The 17,500-nt window shown below is 55.7% G+C and overlaps 1 protein-coding gene across 1 annotated transcript in view; it reads right to left on the bottom strand.

The window, feature by feature from the left end:
- Positions 1-984: 984 nt before the first annotated feature.
- LOC125045480 (histone-lysine N-methyltransferase 2D-like) overlaps positions 985-17,500 on the bottom strand; it is a 50,477-nt gene continuing 33,961 nt past the window's right edge. Inside the window, exons 2-6 of the mRNA XM_047642767.1 lie at positions 10,156-10,496; positions 9,739-9,874; positions 8,658-9,043; positions 6,575-6,676; positions 985-6,452 (exon numbers count right to left, since the gene is read on the bottom strand). Of these exons, the coding sequence (XP_047498723.1) occupies positions 2,859-6,452; positions 6,575-6,676; positions 8,658-9,043; positions 9,739-9,874; positions 10,156-10,332 (4,395 nt within the window). The 5' untranslated portion in view covers positions 10,333-10,496 and the 3' untranslated portion in view covers positions 985-2,858. The remainder of the gene's footprint in view (positions 6,453-6,574; positions 6,677-8,657; positions 9,044-9,738; positions 9,875-10,155; positions 10,497-17,500) is intronic.

The raw sequence follows: 17,500 nt of genomic DNA, 5'->3' as shown, positions 1-17,500 counted from the left end.
AATATATTAAAATATCCCCATAATATATCCACGTATGTTTACGTCACCCGCCCTCATACATCACTTCCTTTACTTGTCACTCGGAAAAGACGCCTTTCTCGTTAGCAGCGACGTCTGGCCGGCCTAAGAATGATGATAATTATAGTTTTTTCCCTAATTGATAGTTGGGCCTTCATAAACGAGCAAATTAGTGGCATTAGCGTAATTCTTTCGTATTATGTACTTTACGAGAGACACTCGCTTCCGGCATGTTATAAAAATGGGTTTCTTGTCTTCGTTTACTTCGTGTCCTTGTTTATGTTGGTTGTGCGTCTTTTTGTTTATTTTGTCTGTTCGTTATTTTTTTTTTTTTTTTTTTTTGTTTTTTGCTTTTGGGTATTTTTTTTTTTTTTTTGTACTTTCTCTCTTTCTTTCTTTTTTTCCAAAATGATTCCTTTTATTTATTTATTTATTTATTTTGTCTTATTCTTTACCCTTAACTTCAGCCCGTCATACTTCTGTCTACGTCGGCTTCATTTTTTCCCTCGTTTTCAATTTCGAAAAGCAATGTAGTATAATTTACCTTTATTGTTTTAGCCGTTCTTGTTAGTTTGTAGTAATATGATTTTAATCATCATTGTGTATGAGATATATTTTAAGACTAATAATTACAGGTCGTTTTATTTCTTTACTATGATCATTATCATTAATGATAATAGTGAGTAGTGAAACTATTAGTCGTACTAGTATCACCTTTTACACAATCATATATAAGTAAAAGTTTAAAATGTTCTAATTTTCTTTATATTTCGTATTTATAATTTCCAGTCTTCCTTATACAAATATCACTTATTAAAGATCACATTCAAGGAGCCAACTCAACACAAATTCTGTAGGAAAGGTCAACAATATAAAAAACAAACAAGAATGTACTATAATTCGTGTATTTTATTAAAATTATCTACAAATCCCTCCATATATATACAATAATATTTGGTTTTTTCCCCCCCAAACACTCCTCAAACACCCATTTTGTAAATCTCGTCCCTTACCCCCCTCAAATTCACCAAAAAAAAAGAAAAAAAAAGTTTAACCAAAACACATATACAGCATATCTATTTACATACAATTACGATCCCCTAGTTAAGAAGGCATCTGGAAATCTATTATACAAAAAAGAGAGAGAGGGGGGGGGGGGGGGGGGGGGTATTGACTAAGGAACACCGAACTGGTCATCTGTGGGGCCCAATGTATAAAATCACTTGGGAGGCCCAATTTATAAAGCCACTTGAAGGTCCAGTTTGTAAAGTCACTTGAGGGGCCCAATCTATAAAAAAATCACTTGAGGGCCCCTTTTATAAAGCCACTTGGAAGGCCCAATCTATAAAAATCACTTGAAGGCCCATTTTATAAAGCCACTTGGGGGCCTAATCAATAAAGCCACTTGGACCAACTTACAGATCACTTACGGGCCTAATACAGAGTCACTAGAGGGCCCAAATCTACAAAATACCATGTAGCTCCCATGTACAAAGTCACCTGAGGACCCAGCTCATCAAGTCTTTCTCTCTAACTTAAGATATAGGTTTATATTGTTTGTATTTGTTTACTGGTTGAACACACGACTTAAAAACAATGTTTTATTTGCGTGGGTCTGTGAGAGAAGGGGGGATGGGGGTGGGGGTTGGGGGTTGTTATCAATCACATTTGCCTTTGAAACCAAAGAGTGAAAAAAAAATATAAATTTAATTTTCCTGTGCTACTTCAACAGCGCACTCCATGATTTGTTAACTGAAGGTTAGAAACACAAGAAGCACAAAAAAAATAAAAAAAAAAAAAAAAAAAAACGTGACTATCCTTTTTGGCTCCAACCTGAACCGATGATTATGATATGCATGAGCGAAAAAAAAATGAGTTATCTTTAAAGTTCTTTTTTTTCACAGCTTTTTTCAGATATGTGTCGGAGTGTTTCACAATTTTTTTTGGAAGATATCATCAGCCTTTTAAATCTCGATTGGTTAAATTTCCGTATGAGTTTTCTTTTTTTTTTTTTCTTTTTTTTTTCTTCCTTCAAAAATCCTTTTCTCTTCTTCCAAGGTTTGTGTTCCGTTCCTTTCGTCTACTTTTATCACACACATTTAACATACACGAAAAAAAAAGAAATCATCTTTTTCCTGTTCCTTCGTCGCCACACCACACCACACGTCTGTCTGTGTTCGAAACCTTTGGAATGGCGTGGCATAATTATCACCAACTCTCCTTTTCTTTAAGACAATGAAACATAACTGATAATAAATACCAATCCATGGTGGGTAATTACCTACAAACACACACACGTCCGTCTCCTTACTCCGTCTCCAACGTTTCCAAAAATCCACATCACTTTTCTTGCACGAATTCAAAGAAAACAGGTCCTCTCACTACTTCGTTAGTAGATCACGTAAAGAGGTTTGGATTATAGAGTAAACGTAGTCGTAATTCGTATTGTGTTAGTCCCGCACGAAGGTCCATTCGACATCACTCGCTGCATGAGGAAGGCACTGGGATGTGGCACTGAATCTGAGGTCTTGGGTGGATAAAGTCCAAGACGGGATAAGAATTCACCTTTCATCTTTCTTTCTCATTGCATTCACTTCGCACTCTTGCCGGAACACACCGCCATGCGCACTTTCGCGTAACAACGTTCATAAGGGCAACAACTCGCGCTCTGTGTTTCTATCGTTGCATAAATCGACTTTGTGCCCAGGGGCACAGGCGGGGCTGGCACCGGCCACAAACGCGCAATTTGCTCGCCCCCTTCCCATCCCCTCTCTTCGTCCACCGGTTATCGTTCGCTATTCCTCCTCGCGCCTTCTGAAAGACTCTCGCGCCGCCCTTCCCTATCTCGAGTCGAAGAGCCTGGCCGAGGGGGCGGCGGAGGCGGGCAGCGACCGCGTCAGGTGCTCCATCTTTAGGATGGACGACGACGTGTCCGGCAGGGGACCCATGTCCTTCAGGGGCGAGTTGCCGGTCCCATGGCCGCCCTGCTTGCCCGCCCCTGGGCCGCCCTGCTTGCCCATCGTGTACGCCTTGGACGAGTTGATTCCGGCCTTGACGAAGGAAGCCGAGGAGGCGGCGGCGGCGGCGGAGGAGGAGGCCGTCTTGGGGAGGTTGTTGTTGTTCCTAGCCTCGGACTGGTGGCGCACGAAGGACGGGTTCGGGATCTGCCTGACGGAGGCGTTGGCGGGGGACTTGGCCACGATGCGGCTGCTGGAGGCCGGCCGCTTGGTGATGGACACGGTGTTGGTGTTGCCGCCGCCCAGCTTGACCAGGCCGGGCACGGAGACGCCCTTCCCTGTCGCGGCGGACGCGAGCGTGGACGAGCTGCTGCTGGTGGCGCCGCCGGACGTGCTGGGGAGCTTGGTGATGGTGACCTCGGGCGTGGGCGACGAGATCGTGGGCGCAGCGGGGCTGGCGACGGCGCTGACGCGGCTGGTCTTGGACGAGGGCGACTTGGTGACGAGCGACGTGCTCTTGGTGCCTGAGCCGGAGTGGGCGGTGGTCTTGTGGGCGCGGCCGTTGGTGAGCGGCGTCTGCGGCGCGGCCTTCGACGTGGGCGACAGGTCGATGGGCGTGGGCTCCAGCGGCCGCGGCAGCGTCTCCGACACCATGTTGGCCAGGTTGAACTCGCGGATGCGGGCGGCCGCCTGGCTCAGCGTGATCAGGTTGGTCATGGCCGCCACGTCGTTCAGCGTCGACGGGTCGCCGTACGCCGACGCCATGTACGCCGCCGCCGCCAGCGCCGGAGACATGAACCCGCCGCCGACGCTGCCGGGGTACATGTTCCCGCCGGGCGCCGCGGCCGCGCCGTACGCCTGCTGGCTGCTGACCTGACTGCTCGGGACGCCCACGGAGCTGACGGGGGTGAGCATGGTGCTGGTGGGCGTGGTGGGCGTCGAGCTGCGCTGCTGCATCTGCTGCATCTGTTGCTGCTGCTGCTGGTGTTGTTGTTGTTGTTGTTGGTGTTGTTGTTGTTGTTGTTGTTGTTGTTGTTGTTGTTGTTGCTGTTGTTGTTGTTGTTGTTGTTGCTGTTGTTGTTGCTGTTGTTGTAGTTGTTGTTGGTGTAGTTGTTGTTGTTGTTGTAGTTGTTGCTGTTGCTGTTGTTGCTGTTGGTGTTGCTGTTGTTGTTGCTGTTGTTGCTGCTGTTGCTGCTGTTGCTGCCGGCTGGCCAAGTTTTGGGCGATCCTCAGGATGGGCGACCCCGCGCCGCCCCCGCGCCCCCGCCCAGGTGACTTGGGCGAGCCTTTCACGCCCGCTGGGGACTGTTGCGGGGTCTTGTTGGGCGGGGTTTTGGCACTGGGGTGGGCGGCAGGCTGCGGGGTGCGGGCCTGGGCGTTGGAGGCAGGGGGGCGGCCCATGCCCTGCTTGCTGCCGCTGCTGACGGAGGTGGGCGGGCCGGCCTTAGCCTGTAGCTGAGGCGCGCAGGCGGAGGTCGCGGGCGACGCGTTGACGGGGCTGGCGAATGACATTGCGGCGCCGGGCAGCGTCCTGGGCGAGGGCGTGGAGCGGGAGGCCGGGGGCGTGGCGGGCGGCTGCGGGGAGGGCGCCGAGCCGTCGTGCGAGGGCGTCTTGGGCGTGGCGGGCCGTGGGGAGGCCGCAGGGGCGGGCGGGCGCTGGGAGCCGCTGCCGTCCGCGAGTCTGGTCGCGCCCTGCGCCACGTGCGAGCGCTGCGTCTGCGGCGGGCGCGGTTGGACGGTGCCATTGGGCGTCTTGGTGGACACGGGCGTGCCGGAGGGGCGCACCACGGCGGAGGCAGGACGCTGCATGGTAGCCATGCCCGGGGAAACGCCCTGCGGCCGCTGTACCCCGGGTGAGGCCATGTGCTCTTGAGGGCGCTGTGCGGGCGACGCGCCTGCGGGCCGCGGGCCGCTGGCTGGGGGTCGCTGCGCGGCGGGGGCACCGGGGCGCGTCGGCGCGGCTGCGTTCGCGGCGGAAGGCGGCATGGCCGAGGGCCGCTGGGCTCCGGGGGTGCCGGGACGCGGGGCCCCAGCGGCACCGGGAGGGCGCTGTGCGGCAGGCGTGCCCGGGCGAAGGGGGGCCGGACCCGAAGGCCGCTGCGTCACAGGGCCGGCTGTGCGCGGGGCGGAGGAGGTCGTCGGCGGCCGCGGCGCGCCGGCCAGCGCGGGACGCGGAGCGCCGGGCGCCCCTGGGCGCTGCGCGGCAGCGGCGGCGTGGGGGCCCCCGGGGCGAGGGCCGCCGGGAGCACCTTGAGGCCGCTGGGGCGCCATGCCGCTGCCGGGTAGTCTCTGCGTAGCCGCCGGAGGGAAGCTCTGTGCCGTCGTGGTGGTGGCAGTGGCGGCGGAGGTGGCGGGCGCGGCGGGGGCGGCCGCCGGGCCCTCCTGCGGGGTCACGCCGGCCTCGCTCGCCCTGCCGTCGCCGGGGCGCTTGACGGACACCTTGGCGGAGTTGGGCCGGACGGGCGGGCCGCTGATGCTGATCAGGCGGTTCTGGACGCTGAGGCTGGCGGACACGGTGGGGCTGCCCCTGCCGGCGCCCGCCTGCGGCTGCGGCATAATCTTGGTGCCAGGCGCGGGGTGGCGGGGGGGCCGCGCGTCGCCCAGCCTCGGGCCAGGCGGCTTCATGTTGACCGCCGCGATGCGGGAGGCATTGGGCGGCCGCCCGAGCCGCGGCCGCGTCGGGATGATGGGCTGCGGCACCTTATTGGGCTGGGCCACCGCCGGCTGCGGCTTGGTGGCGCCGTCGGCGATGCCGTTGACGAGGGGGCGGGCGGCCTGCGCTCGCCCGGGGGCCACGGCGCCGGGGGAGGCGGCGGGCGTGGTGGCGGGCGCGGCGGCGGCGGGCGCGGGGGCGGCACCGGGCGAGGCACTGGGCGCGGCGTGCAGGGCCTTCGGGGGGTGCGGCAGGGCCACCCGGGGCGTGGTGGTGGCCGGGGTGGTGGTGGTGACGGCCGGGCGGCCCCGCGACGCCACGGGGGCCGGCGTGAGGCTGGCGCCGACCACCTGGGCGCCCTGTGGCTTGGCGGCGGAGGACGTGGGGGCGGTCGTCGCCTGCTGCGGTTGCGTCGCGGCGCTCGTGCTCGCGGGCACGCAGCTCGGCGGCGCGACCGCCTTCTGCTCTGGCTCCGTCTTCGGCGCCTCCTTCGCGTCCGCCTCGGTCTCCATGGGCTCGTCCCCGCCCTGCTCCTGGACGCAGGGCGGCTTCGCGGGGACCTGCACGACGGACGAGCCGGCGGGGGGCGTCTGGCTCACCTCCTGCGGCGCCTGCATCCGGGGAAGCTTCGGCAGCGGCGCTTCCGAGTCGGCGGCGGTGATGGCCCGCGTGCCATTGATCCTGGGCCGCTTGCGGGACTGCGGGATGGCCGTGACCGTGTAAAGGAGCCGCAGCGGCGCGTCCTCCGTCCACTTGTACATGTACACCACGTCGAGCAGCGTCAGCTCGCCCATCAGGCAGTCCTCGCCGTACATGATGTCGACCTACACAAACCCAAAAGCAGAACGATCAGTCAACACATACACAAACGAATGGCGGAAATAAACACAAACCCAACTTTTGAACAGGAAAAAGAACCAGAGCCAAGATCTTCTCGGACACTCACCCTGTGCGTGGCGGGCAGAAGGCTGTACTTGAGGCGGATGAACTTCTCCAAGTGCGACACCTGCACCGCTGCCGGGCACCGCAGGTACCGCTTGTGCACCGTCTGCGAGGGGAAGAGAGGGGACACGGGTGAGGGAGAGCGTGGCGGACGATGCCCACACGAAGAGGGGTTCAGGAGGACGTTCATGACGCTCGCTGATTTATGTCTAAGGAGGAGGAAAGGAGGAGAGAGGGAAGGGGGAGAGAGGGAAGGGGGAGAGAGGGAAGGGGGAGAGAGGGAAAGGGGAGAGAGGGAAGGAGGAGAGAGGGAAGGAGGAGAGAGGGAAGGGGGAGAGAGGGAAGGGGGAGAGAGGGAAGGAGGAGAGAGGGAAGGGGGAGAGAGGGAAGGGGGAGAAAGGGAAGGGGGAGAAAGGGAAGGGGGAGAAAGGGAAGGGGGAGAGAGGGAAGGGAGAGAGAGGGAAGGGAGAGAGAGGGAAGGGGGGGAGAGGGAAGGGGGGGAGAGGGAAGGGAGAGAGAGGGAAGAGGGGGAGAGGGAAGAGGGGGAGAGGGAAGGGGGAGAGAGGGAAGGGAGAGAGAGGGAAAGGGGAGAGAGGGAAGGGAGAGAGAGGGAAGGGAGAGAGAGGGAAGGAGGAGAGAGGGAAGGGAGAGAGAGGGAAGGGGGGGGGAGAGGGAAGGGGGAGGAGGAAGAGCAGGAGGGGATGCAAAGAAGTGGGGGGGAGGGATGGAGGGAGGAAGTGTAGGGGAGGGGGAAGCAGCAGAGAATGAGAAAGGAAGAAAAAACAAAAACCAGAGGGGAGGAAGGGAATAAAGAAAGGAGAAAGGAAAGGGAAAGGAGTGGGAAGAAACGAGCGGAGGGTGAAAATGGAAGAGAGGAGGAGGGAGAAGGGAAAGAGGAAAGGAGAAGGATGAGGAGCATATAGTAGAGAAAGAAGGAAAAAAGGAGGAGGGAGAAAAGGATGATAAGACGCGGAAAAAAATAATAAAAAAAATCAAACTGTACCCTTCATTAGCACGCAAAACCAAAGTCTATCCTGCGAGGTGTCAATTGTGGGGGGGAGGGGGGAAGGTGGGGGGAGGGGGAAAGGAGGGGGGGGATTTAGGATTTTTACAAGTGTCTAATTATCTGCTTTTCTCCTTCCACACGGAACTTCAGAAAACAAGGGTAGAGAGAGACAGACAAAAGAGCGAAAGAGGGAGCAAGACAGAGAAGAGGAGGAGGAGAACAGGCTCTCGAACACAAAACAGCGGCGAAGCACAATGCGCAAAGATCATTAACGCGTGGGAAGAATGGAGGAAGAGGAAGAGAAAGAGAGAAAGAGAGAGGGAGGAAGGGATGGAGGGGGGAGGGAGAGGGAAAGGAAGAGGGAGGTAAGGAGGGAGGGAGGGAGGGAGAGACCCCAACCCTACCCCATACACACAAACACAGACACACACACACACACACATTATCATAAACAAATCGCTAAGTTGCCTGTCGCCTCAAACCAGCGCCGAGAGTTTCCCTTGGTTTTATTGCGTGCAATAAAGCCACGCAATCTGTGAGCTGAATCCTTGATCGTCTCCCCCCCCCCCCTTCCCCGCTCCCTCCGCCTCAACCTCACCACGCCGCGGGAGCCTTAAGAACCTCGCCAAATTTGTAGCGAATACTGTGGCCGCGGATGTCTTATTACAAGAGGCAGAGGGAAAGGGAGGGGGAGGGGGAGGGAGGGAGAGGGAGAGGGAGGGTGAGGGGGAGAGGGAGGGAGAGGGAGAGGGAAAGGGAAAGGGAGGGGGAGGGAGAGGTGGAGGGAAAGGGAGGGGGAAGGAGAGGGAGAGGGAAAGGGAGAGAGCAAGAGGGAGAAAGAGAGATAGAGAGATAGAGAGGGGGGGGGGGGCAGAGATAGAGAGAGATGGAGGGCGTGGGCAGGCACAAGCACACAATCACACACACAATCACACACATACACACACACACACACACACACACACACACACACACACACACACACACACACACACACACACACACACACACGCGCGCGCACACACACACATATTAAATGCAATCGCAATATCAATACACCCAAAACAGGACTTCTCCTTACCTTCCCATTAACACCTTCTTTATCGTCCATTTCTTCCTCCTCCTTCTTGACCAACTCTTCCTTCACCAACTCCTTGTCCTCCACCACCGCCATGGCCTGGCTCTTCTCCTCCTCCTGCTGCTCCACGCTCCCTCCTCCTCCACCTCCTCCTCCTCCACCTCCTGCTGGTACCCCTCCTGCTTCCTGCTTGGCGACGGGCTTGAGGTGCTGCCCATTGCTGAGTTTGAGGGGGGGCTTGAGCGCCTGCACGTGGGCCTGCACCTGGGCGTGGGTGGCGGAGGACGACGGGGGCGGCGAAGGGAGGTACTCCAGCGACAGCGAGATCTGGTCGTCCACGTGGAAGAAGTGGCGTCGCTCTCGAAGGCTCTGCTCCGTCCGGTCGCCGCCTGCGGGGCCGAGGGACACGGGGCCGTGGGTTAGGAATCGGGGCGAAAACTGCCTCTACGGATACTACTTCGGCTCGTTCTAACGCCTTTTCTATTATTGCAATTACTATTAATTCCATTTCTAATGCTATTACTACTACTAATACCACTACTTCTATTATTACGATTTGTAGAACTAGAACTTCAACTACTATTAACCATTGGTGCCATTACTTAAATAAAAGAAACAATCCATCTCCCAGGACAAATACGTAGCCCCAGCGAATTGCACTGACCCACCCACCTGCCCACTGACGCCCTAAACCTCTCTCCCACCGCCCACCCACCCACTCGACGCCCTAAACCTCTCTCCCGCTGCCCACCCGCCCACTCGACGCCCTAAACTCGAAACCACCCACCGACTCACCCACCCACCCACACTCGACGTGCTAAGCCTCCCTGCCTCCCACCGACCCGCCCACCGACGACTTGAACCTCCCACTGACACCCTAAACTTCCATGCCTCCCCCACACCCACCCACTCGACGTCTTAAAGCTCCCACAGACCCACCTACCCACCCACTCACAGACCCACCCACCCACCCACCCACAGACCCACCTACCCACCCACTCACAGACCCACCCACCCACATACCCACAGACCCCACCAACCCACCGACGACCCCAACCTCCCACCGACCTACGCCGTCACTCACCGGCCTCAGGATGCTCCTTGTAGAAGTGGTGCCTCCGACCTGTCTCCGAGTGGAACAGCCCGGGCACCAGCTTGAATACCACGTCCTGCAGCGTCCGGTCCTCGCGGAGGGACAGCAGGGGCTTTGTCTTGTGTACCTGCAGGAGGCGGGAGAGGAGAGGGAGGAGGAAGGGAGAGATATTAGATGCCATGGGGGAAACTGGGATGTTGTTGTGTAAGTACGTATGTGTGGATGTGTGTACGTTTCTGTGTGTGGGTATACGGTGCACACACTACAGAAGACATACATAGATACATACACATACACAAAAAAATATATAATACGATAAAACTACATATCCATGAAATAATAACAGTAAATATCATATCAAATAAGAATAATAACAGTAACAGTTTTTTTAAAAATCCGCGTCCTGACCTGCACATCGCAGATGGGGCAGAAGGAGGAGGTGTGCAGGTAGCGCACGATGCACGTCTTGCAGAAGGTGTGGAGGCACTCGATGATGGTAGTGGCGTCGACGAAGTAGCCGGAGCACAGAACGCACACCAGGTGGGCGTTCAGCTCCGTCAGCTTCACCCGCCGGAGGGGACTCATCACGACGGGCGGAAGGCACTCTCGCCACGCCCTTTGACTACTACGCCCGAACCCACGCCCACCCGCCCCGCTCTCGGTCCCGCCTCAATTATGGTGTCTCGGCGATCAGGTCCCGCGCTCAGCGACGTCCCATGCTGGCGTGGAGGTGCGCCCATGTAAAGGCTCTGCGGGGGAGAAGCAGGATAGGTTAGTATTATTGGCAGTGTATTTTATCACTATATACTTATATATTACTATATTTATCATTCTTCTTCTCCTCCTCCATTTTTTTTTTTTTTTTTTTTTTGGGTGACACTCGAATGATCGCCATTTTTAACATTTTCATCATCATTTTCGCCGCACTGGCAATGTTTATTCAATTAATTCACTTCTCTATACGCTCCCGCCTTGTTCATTAAAAAAAAAAAAAAAAAAAAAAAAAACATTACCAGTAACATTTACAACAATACATACAACGCTAACAATTACACCACCGCAGCAAGAAATCAATATGCAAAAGCAGCCACGATTAAAAAGAATACATACATAAAAACACGTGAATAAATAAATGGAAATGATGTGCCCTAATGCGCTTTAATACGCTTTAATACGCCAACACCAACGACCCCCCCATCGCACAACCGCAGCGTCACGATAATAACAATAACAATAATAATAATGTCGACGATAAAAAAAGAGAGACAAAGAGAGAAAGAAAACCAATCGAAATCACAAACGTTAATCCTACTCAGGTCGCAAGCAAGCACTGTCGTAAGCAAACACCGGCGACAAGCAAGCACCGGTCTCATTTAAACACAAGTCACAATCAAACACCGGTCGCGAGCCAGCACAGGCCACAATCAAGCAATATCGCAAGCAAACACCAGCGACAAGCAAGCACCGGTCCCACGCAAACACCAACCTACAATCAAACGCTGGTCACAGATAAACACCGGTCGCAATAAAGCACTGGTCGCAAGCACACCGGGTCTCCATCGTTAACCGCCCATGTCATTTGCATCGATAATTCACCTCCCCCCCCCCCCCCCCCCTCGCCACTCCCTGTCTCCCTGGGCGGGGCAATGTTTGGGTTTCTTTCCTTGAGGATTAGGGAAAGAGGGAGGCGAGGAGGGAGGGAGAAAGGAGGGAGGCAGAAAGGAGGGAGGAAGAAAGGAGGGAGGGAGGGAGGGAGGGAGGGAGGGAGGGAGGGAGGGAGGGAGGGAGGGAGGGAGGGAGGGAGGGAGAGAGAGAGAGAGAGAGAGCGAGAGAGCGAGAGAGAGAGAGAGAGAGAGAGAGAGAGAGAGAGAGAGAGAGAGAGAGAGAGAGAGAGAGAGAGAGAGAGAGAGAGAGAGAGAGAGAGACAGACAGAGAGAGAGAGAGAAGAGAAAATAAAAAAAGGAGACATGACTTGGAAAAATGACAATAAAAGAGAAGAGAGAGACGACAACGGAGAATAAGAACAAAAAAGGGCGAAGGGAAAATTTGGAAATCGGATGTGGCTCGGGGACCCCCACCCTTCCCCCCCCTCCCCCTCCCCCTCCCCGCCTTCAGGGTCTCACAAGGAACTTGCCATAACCATTACCTCCCCCTGCTCCTCCCTACACGTTCCCCCTAAGGTGGTGAAGAGCGGGAGAGGGGGGTGGGGGAGGGAGGAGAAAGAGGAAGGAGGGAGGAGAGAGGGGGAGGAAGGAGGGGAGAGAGAGAGGGGGAGGAAGGAGGGGAGAGAGAGACGGAGGGGGGAGGAAGGAGCGAGGGGGAGGGAGGGTAGGGAAGGGAAGGGAACTAAGGAAGGAATAACAGGAGGGGGGGAGGGGGAGAGGAAGGGACATGGGGTCGCTGGGGTGTGGTGGGTGGGTTAGGGTCATGGGGGGAGAGGGGGAGGGGGGGGAGAAAGGTACCGTCGTTACCACCACCATCGCCAAGGGCTATGATCCCCCCCCCCCCTCCTCTTTCCCCGCCCTCTCTCCGTCTGTCCCTATCCCTTGTCTTTGCTTTCTCTCTCTTTCTCTCTCTCTCTCTCTCTCTCTCTCTCTCTCTCTCTCTCTCTCTCTCTCTCTCTCTCTCTCTCTCTCTCTCTCTCTCTCTCTCTCTCTCCACCATTTTACAGTTTCATCTTCTTCATCCTTTAACTTCATCTCTTCTTCCTCTCCCTCTTTCTTCTTCCTCTTCTCTTCCCACGAGTTCTCCTCCTCTTCTTCCTCCCCTTCTTTCTTCTATCTCTTCCCCTCCTCCCATTCCAACACAAATCCTACCACCACAAACCTCTCCCAATACACACAAAAGAAGAAGAAGAAGAAGAAGACGACGAAGAAGAATTAGAAGAAAATCGAAGAAGAGGAGGAGGAAGGGGAAGAAGAAGGAGAAGAAAACAACGGGCCCCCAGATTTCCACCAGCGCGTAATGTCGCCGATCCTGACTTCCAGCGACCCCTAAGACGACTCCTCGCCCCCCCCCCCCATCCTCCTCCCTCCCCCTACCACCTGCCCAAAAAGACGACCCGATCCAGACGAAGACGAACACTCTCTACCCTTCCCCTTCCCCTTCCCCTTCCCCTTCCCCATTCCCCTACCAGCCCCTTCACTCCCTTCCCCTTACCCTACTGTACCCTATTCCTACCTCTACCCTCTCCTCTCCTCCCCTCCCCTCCCCTTCGCCTACCATACCCTATCCGTACCTCTACCTACCCCTCCCCTCCCCTCCACCTCCCTCTCCCTCTCCCGCCCCGTTCAACCTCCCCCTCCCCCCTCCACCTCACCCTGTCCTGCACCTGCCCCCCCCTCCCCCCAACCTCCTCCCTCTCCAGCCCTTACCCCACCCTTCACCCACCCATCCCCCATCAACCCACCCTTCTCCCATCACCCTTGTCCCTCCCATCACCCCTTCCCCTACCCCCACCCCCCACCCGGCCGCGGTCCACCGGCAAAACAGGCAGGCAGGCAGGGTGGCCTTCCCGGGCAGAGCATAATGATGGCGGTTCTTCACAAGCTCCTCTCTACTCTCTCATTAGGGGGGGGGGAGAGGGAGAGGGTGAGAGAGGGGGGGAGAGAGAGGGAGAAGAAGAGGGTGAGGGTGATTAGGAGAGAAAGGCAGATTCAAGGAGAAACTGTGAGAGAGAGAGAGAGAGAGAGAGAGAGAGAGAGAGAGAGAGAGAGAGAGAGAGAGAGAGAGAGAGAGAGAGAGAGAGAGAGAGAGAGAGAGGGAGCGAGAGAGAGAGAGAGAGAGAGAGAGAGAGAGAGAGAGAGAGAGAGAGAGAGAGAGAGAGAGAGAGAGAGAGAGAGAGAGAGAGAGAGAGGGGGGGGGGATGAAAGTTTAAAAAAAAGACAGAGAAGATGAGACAAGCGATAAATAAAGAGGACCTACTTCCCTCCCTCCTTTCAGGGCTCGGGGGCAGAGTGGAGAGGAAGAGAGAGAGAGAGAGAGAGAGAGAGAGAGAGAGAGAGAGAGAGAGAGAGAGAGAGAGAGAGAGAGAGAGAGAGAGAGAGAGAGAGAGAGAGATGAGGAAAAGAGAGGATAGACATAATGGGAGGCCTGTGTGTGTGTGTGTGTGTGTGTGTGTGTGTGTGTGTGTGTGTGTGTGTGTGTGTGTGTGTGTGTGTGTGTGTGTGTGTGTGTGTGTGTGTGTATCATTCATCCGTGAGTGCATTTACGTATCTGTAAGCGTAAGTACACATAAGTGTATGTGCACACGCGTGTATATGTACGTATGTGCGTCCGTGTGTGCATGTATCATACCACAAAGACAAGAGCCATCAATCAATACGATCCGAAGCGGAATGGGCGGGGAAGGGGGCGGAACACAGGGAGTGGGGGCAGCCGCCACTGATCGATTTCCTGTGGTAAACATCCTAGGTCGAGCGAGGGGAGGGAAGGAGGGAAGAGAGGGAGAGAGGGAAGAGAGGGAGGGGAGGGAGGGAAGAGAGGGAGGGGAGAGGGAAGGAGGGAGGGAAGAGAGGGAGGGGAAAGGGAAGGAGGGAGGGAGAGAGGGAGGGGAGAGGGAGGGGAGAGGGAAGAGAGAGGGGGCAGAGGGAAGGAAGGGAAGGAGAGAAGAAAGGAAGCAAGGGTGAAAGGGAAGGAAGGGAGAAAGCGATGGAAGGAAGGGAGGGAGAAAGAGAGGGAGAGAAGGGGGGGGGGGGAAGACCCGCCTACATCCCCCCACCCCCTGTCTGAACCCCCTACTCGCCGTCCCTTCCCCCATTCATAATCCGGGAGGCGAGGGGGTGGAGGGGGGAGGGGGAACGGGGAGGGGGTGTTCCGGGTGCCCAGGTCGCGGGTGTAATAAACCGTGAATAATGAAATAGAAGGACAGAAACATGTACACGCAACGCACGCAAGTATCTACGGATTTTCTCTCTCCACTCGAACGAACGCGCATGTGTAACCCACCCCCACCAACCCCCACCCTAGATCCCCCCCGAACGCCGATAAACAAACGCACAAACAAATACAAATCGAGGCAACATTTATATTAAAAAAAAACGCATTTAGATCATCAAACAAATAAGACACAAATACACGTAAACAAAGGCGGCACAACAAAACAAAACAAAAAAACAAGAAAAATAACGCACCGGCACCTCAAGCTAACAGAAACCACGTGGGTGACGAGGGAGGGAGTGGGAGTGGGAGGGAGAGGGAGAGGGAGAGGGGGGGAGGTCAGGGGAGATGGAGTGGAGAGGGGGGGGGAGAGGGGGCACAGAGGGCGCGCACACCCCTACCTGAGACCGCTAAAGGTGTGAGATAAAGGTGGCAAACATCAATACAAGCCAGTGCGTACGGCTGAGGTGGGGGCGGGAGTTGGGGGAGAGGGAAGAGAGGGAAGAGGGGGAGGTTAGAGAGGAAAGAGGGGAGGTTAGAAAGGGGAGAGGGGGAGGGTAGAGAGAGGAAAGAGGGGGAGGTTAGAGAGAGGGAAGAGGGGGAGGTTAGAGAGGGAAGAGGGGGAGGTTAGAGAGGGAAGTTGGGGGAGGTTAGAGAGGAAAGAGGGGGAGGTTAGAGAGAGGAAAGAGGGGGAGGTTAGAGAGAGGAAAGAGGGGGAGGTTAGAGAGGAGAAGTGGGGAGGTTTAGGGAGGAAAGAGGGGGAGGTTAGGGAAGGGAGTTGGGGGAGAGGTTAGAGAGGGAAGAGGGGGAGGTTAGAGAGAGGAAAGAGGGGGAGGTTAGAGAGAGGAAAGAGGGGGAGGTTAGAGAGGAGAAGTGGGGAGGTTTAGGGAGGGGAGAGGGGAAGATAGAAGGGACGAGAGAGGGGTAAAAGAGAGCGAGGTTAGAGGGGAGGGAAGGGGAGAGGGGAAGGTGAGGGAAGGGGAGAGGGGAAGGAGAGAGAGGGGGGAAATGAGAGAGGAAAAGGAATACGAGAGGAGAGAGGACAAGAAAAACGAGAGGAGGGCCTGGAAGAGGAAAGGGCGGATAAGAGAAACAGGCTTAACTCCCAACTCCCCCACCCCTAATTGCATTTGTCTCGCATTGTTGTAGTAAAAATAAAGAAAACGAATGCGGTTATCATATGGAAATCAACCCCAGGCCAATGCAGACAGACAGACAGACGTTGTTTCTCATGTGCCTCTGTATCTGGGCAAAGGCTTCCTCCGCCCTCCATACTTACATTAAGCCGCCAGCATTGTGCTGATCCAGGTAACGGCGCGGGGCATATACCTTTGGCAATATAACCCAGCGAAACACAAGTACACATGGATACTCATACATACATTCATACATACACACACACAGAGACACACAGATACAGACACAGACACAGACACACACACACACACACACACATCCATACCTTTATCTCCCTATCTACCTATTCATCCGCATAAGTCACCCACGAAGGAGATAATACAGCAAACCCCGAAGCAAATTGCCAATCTATTCACACCCGTCACCCTCAGCTTTCCCCCTCCCCCTCCCCCCCCCTCCCCCCCTCGCCTCCTAATCCCCTCAACAGACCAGACGCCTCCGCCCCCCCCCCCTCCCTTCCTTTGGATCGACGCCCCCTCCCTCTCCTTTCTTTTGCTTTCCTTTCCTTTGCTTTCGCGTTCCTCTCCCTCCTTCCCTTCTCCTTCTACTTCTCCGTCTTCCTCTGCTTCTTTTTTCTTGTTCTTCTTCTCCCTCCTCCTTCACTTCCTCCCTTTCTAACCTCGCAACAAAATCTTTAAACTTATAAATCTTGGCACCCTCTTCTGTCCTTCCCTTCTTCCTCTTCCTCCTCCTGCTCCTCCTGCTCCTCCCCCTCCTCCTCCTCCCCCTCCTCCTCCTCCCCGTCCTCTTATTCTCCCTCTCCCCCTCTCCCTCCTCCGATCGGCGACCCCCTCAACCCCCCCCCCCTCCAACCCTCTCCCCCTCTCCAGCCCATCACCACCACGCTTTCCCGTCGAATCAATACCCTCCCTTCTCCCCCTCCCTTCTCCCCCTCTCCCCTCCCCCTTCTCTAATTCCCCTCACCCATTTTCCATTCCCTCCTCCCTCTCTTTCCCCTTCTCCCCTTCCTCACCCTTACTCCAATACCCTCACCATCTCCCTCTCCCTCTTCCTCCCCCACTCCCCCTCTCCCCGCCACCTTCACCCATTTCTTATTCCCCTCTTCCTTCCTTCTCCCTCCCACTCCTTGCTCCCCTCACCCATTTCCCGTTCCCTTCTCCCCTCCTTCCCCCTCCCCCCGCCATCCTTACCCATTTCCTACCCCCTTCCCCCTCTTTTCTCCCTTCTCCCCCCCCCCCCCCCTGCCACCGTCACCCATTCCTCATGCCCTTCTGACTTTCTCCCTCCTTCCGCCTCCCCTCGCCCCCCTCACCCATCTCCTTCTCTTCCCCCTTCTCCCCTACCCTCTCCCCTCCTCCCTCATTAATCCCCCCCTCTCTCTCTCTCTCTCCCTTCTCCCCCCTTCCTCCCTCACCCATTCCCCTCTCCCTCTCCCTCCCCCTTTCCCCCCCCTTCATCCATCTCCCTCTCTTCAACCTTCTCCCCTCCCTTCCCCCTCCACCCTCACCCATTCCCCTCTCCCTCTCCCTCTCCCTCCCCCTTCACCCCTACCGCCCCAAGCCGGAATCCTTCCCTTCTAATTAAACCCTCTTTAGCCTCAGCGTTTGGGCACGAAGGGGAAAAACAACAACAACAAAAAAAAGGAGAAAATAATGATGATGATGATGATGACGATGATGATAATGACAGAAATGATGATAATAACGGTAATAAAATG

This window comes from Penaeus chinensis, chromosome 37 (assembly GCF_019202785.1).
Source record: "Penaeus chinensis breed Huanghai No. 1 chromosome 37, ASM1920278v2, whole genome shotgun sequence".
In the NCBI taxonomy this organism is placed as follows: Eukaryota; Metazoa; Arthropoda; class Malacostraca; order Decapoda; family Penaeidae; genus Penaeus; species Penaeus chinensis.
The sequence above is the reverse complement of the archived record's forward strand: the minus strand, read 5'-3'. Positions and strand labels throughout refer to the sequence as shown.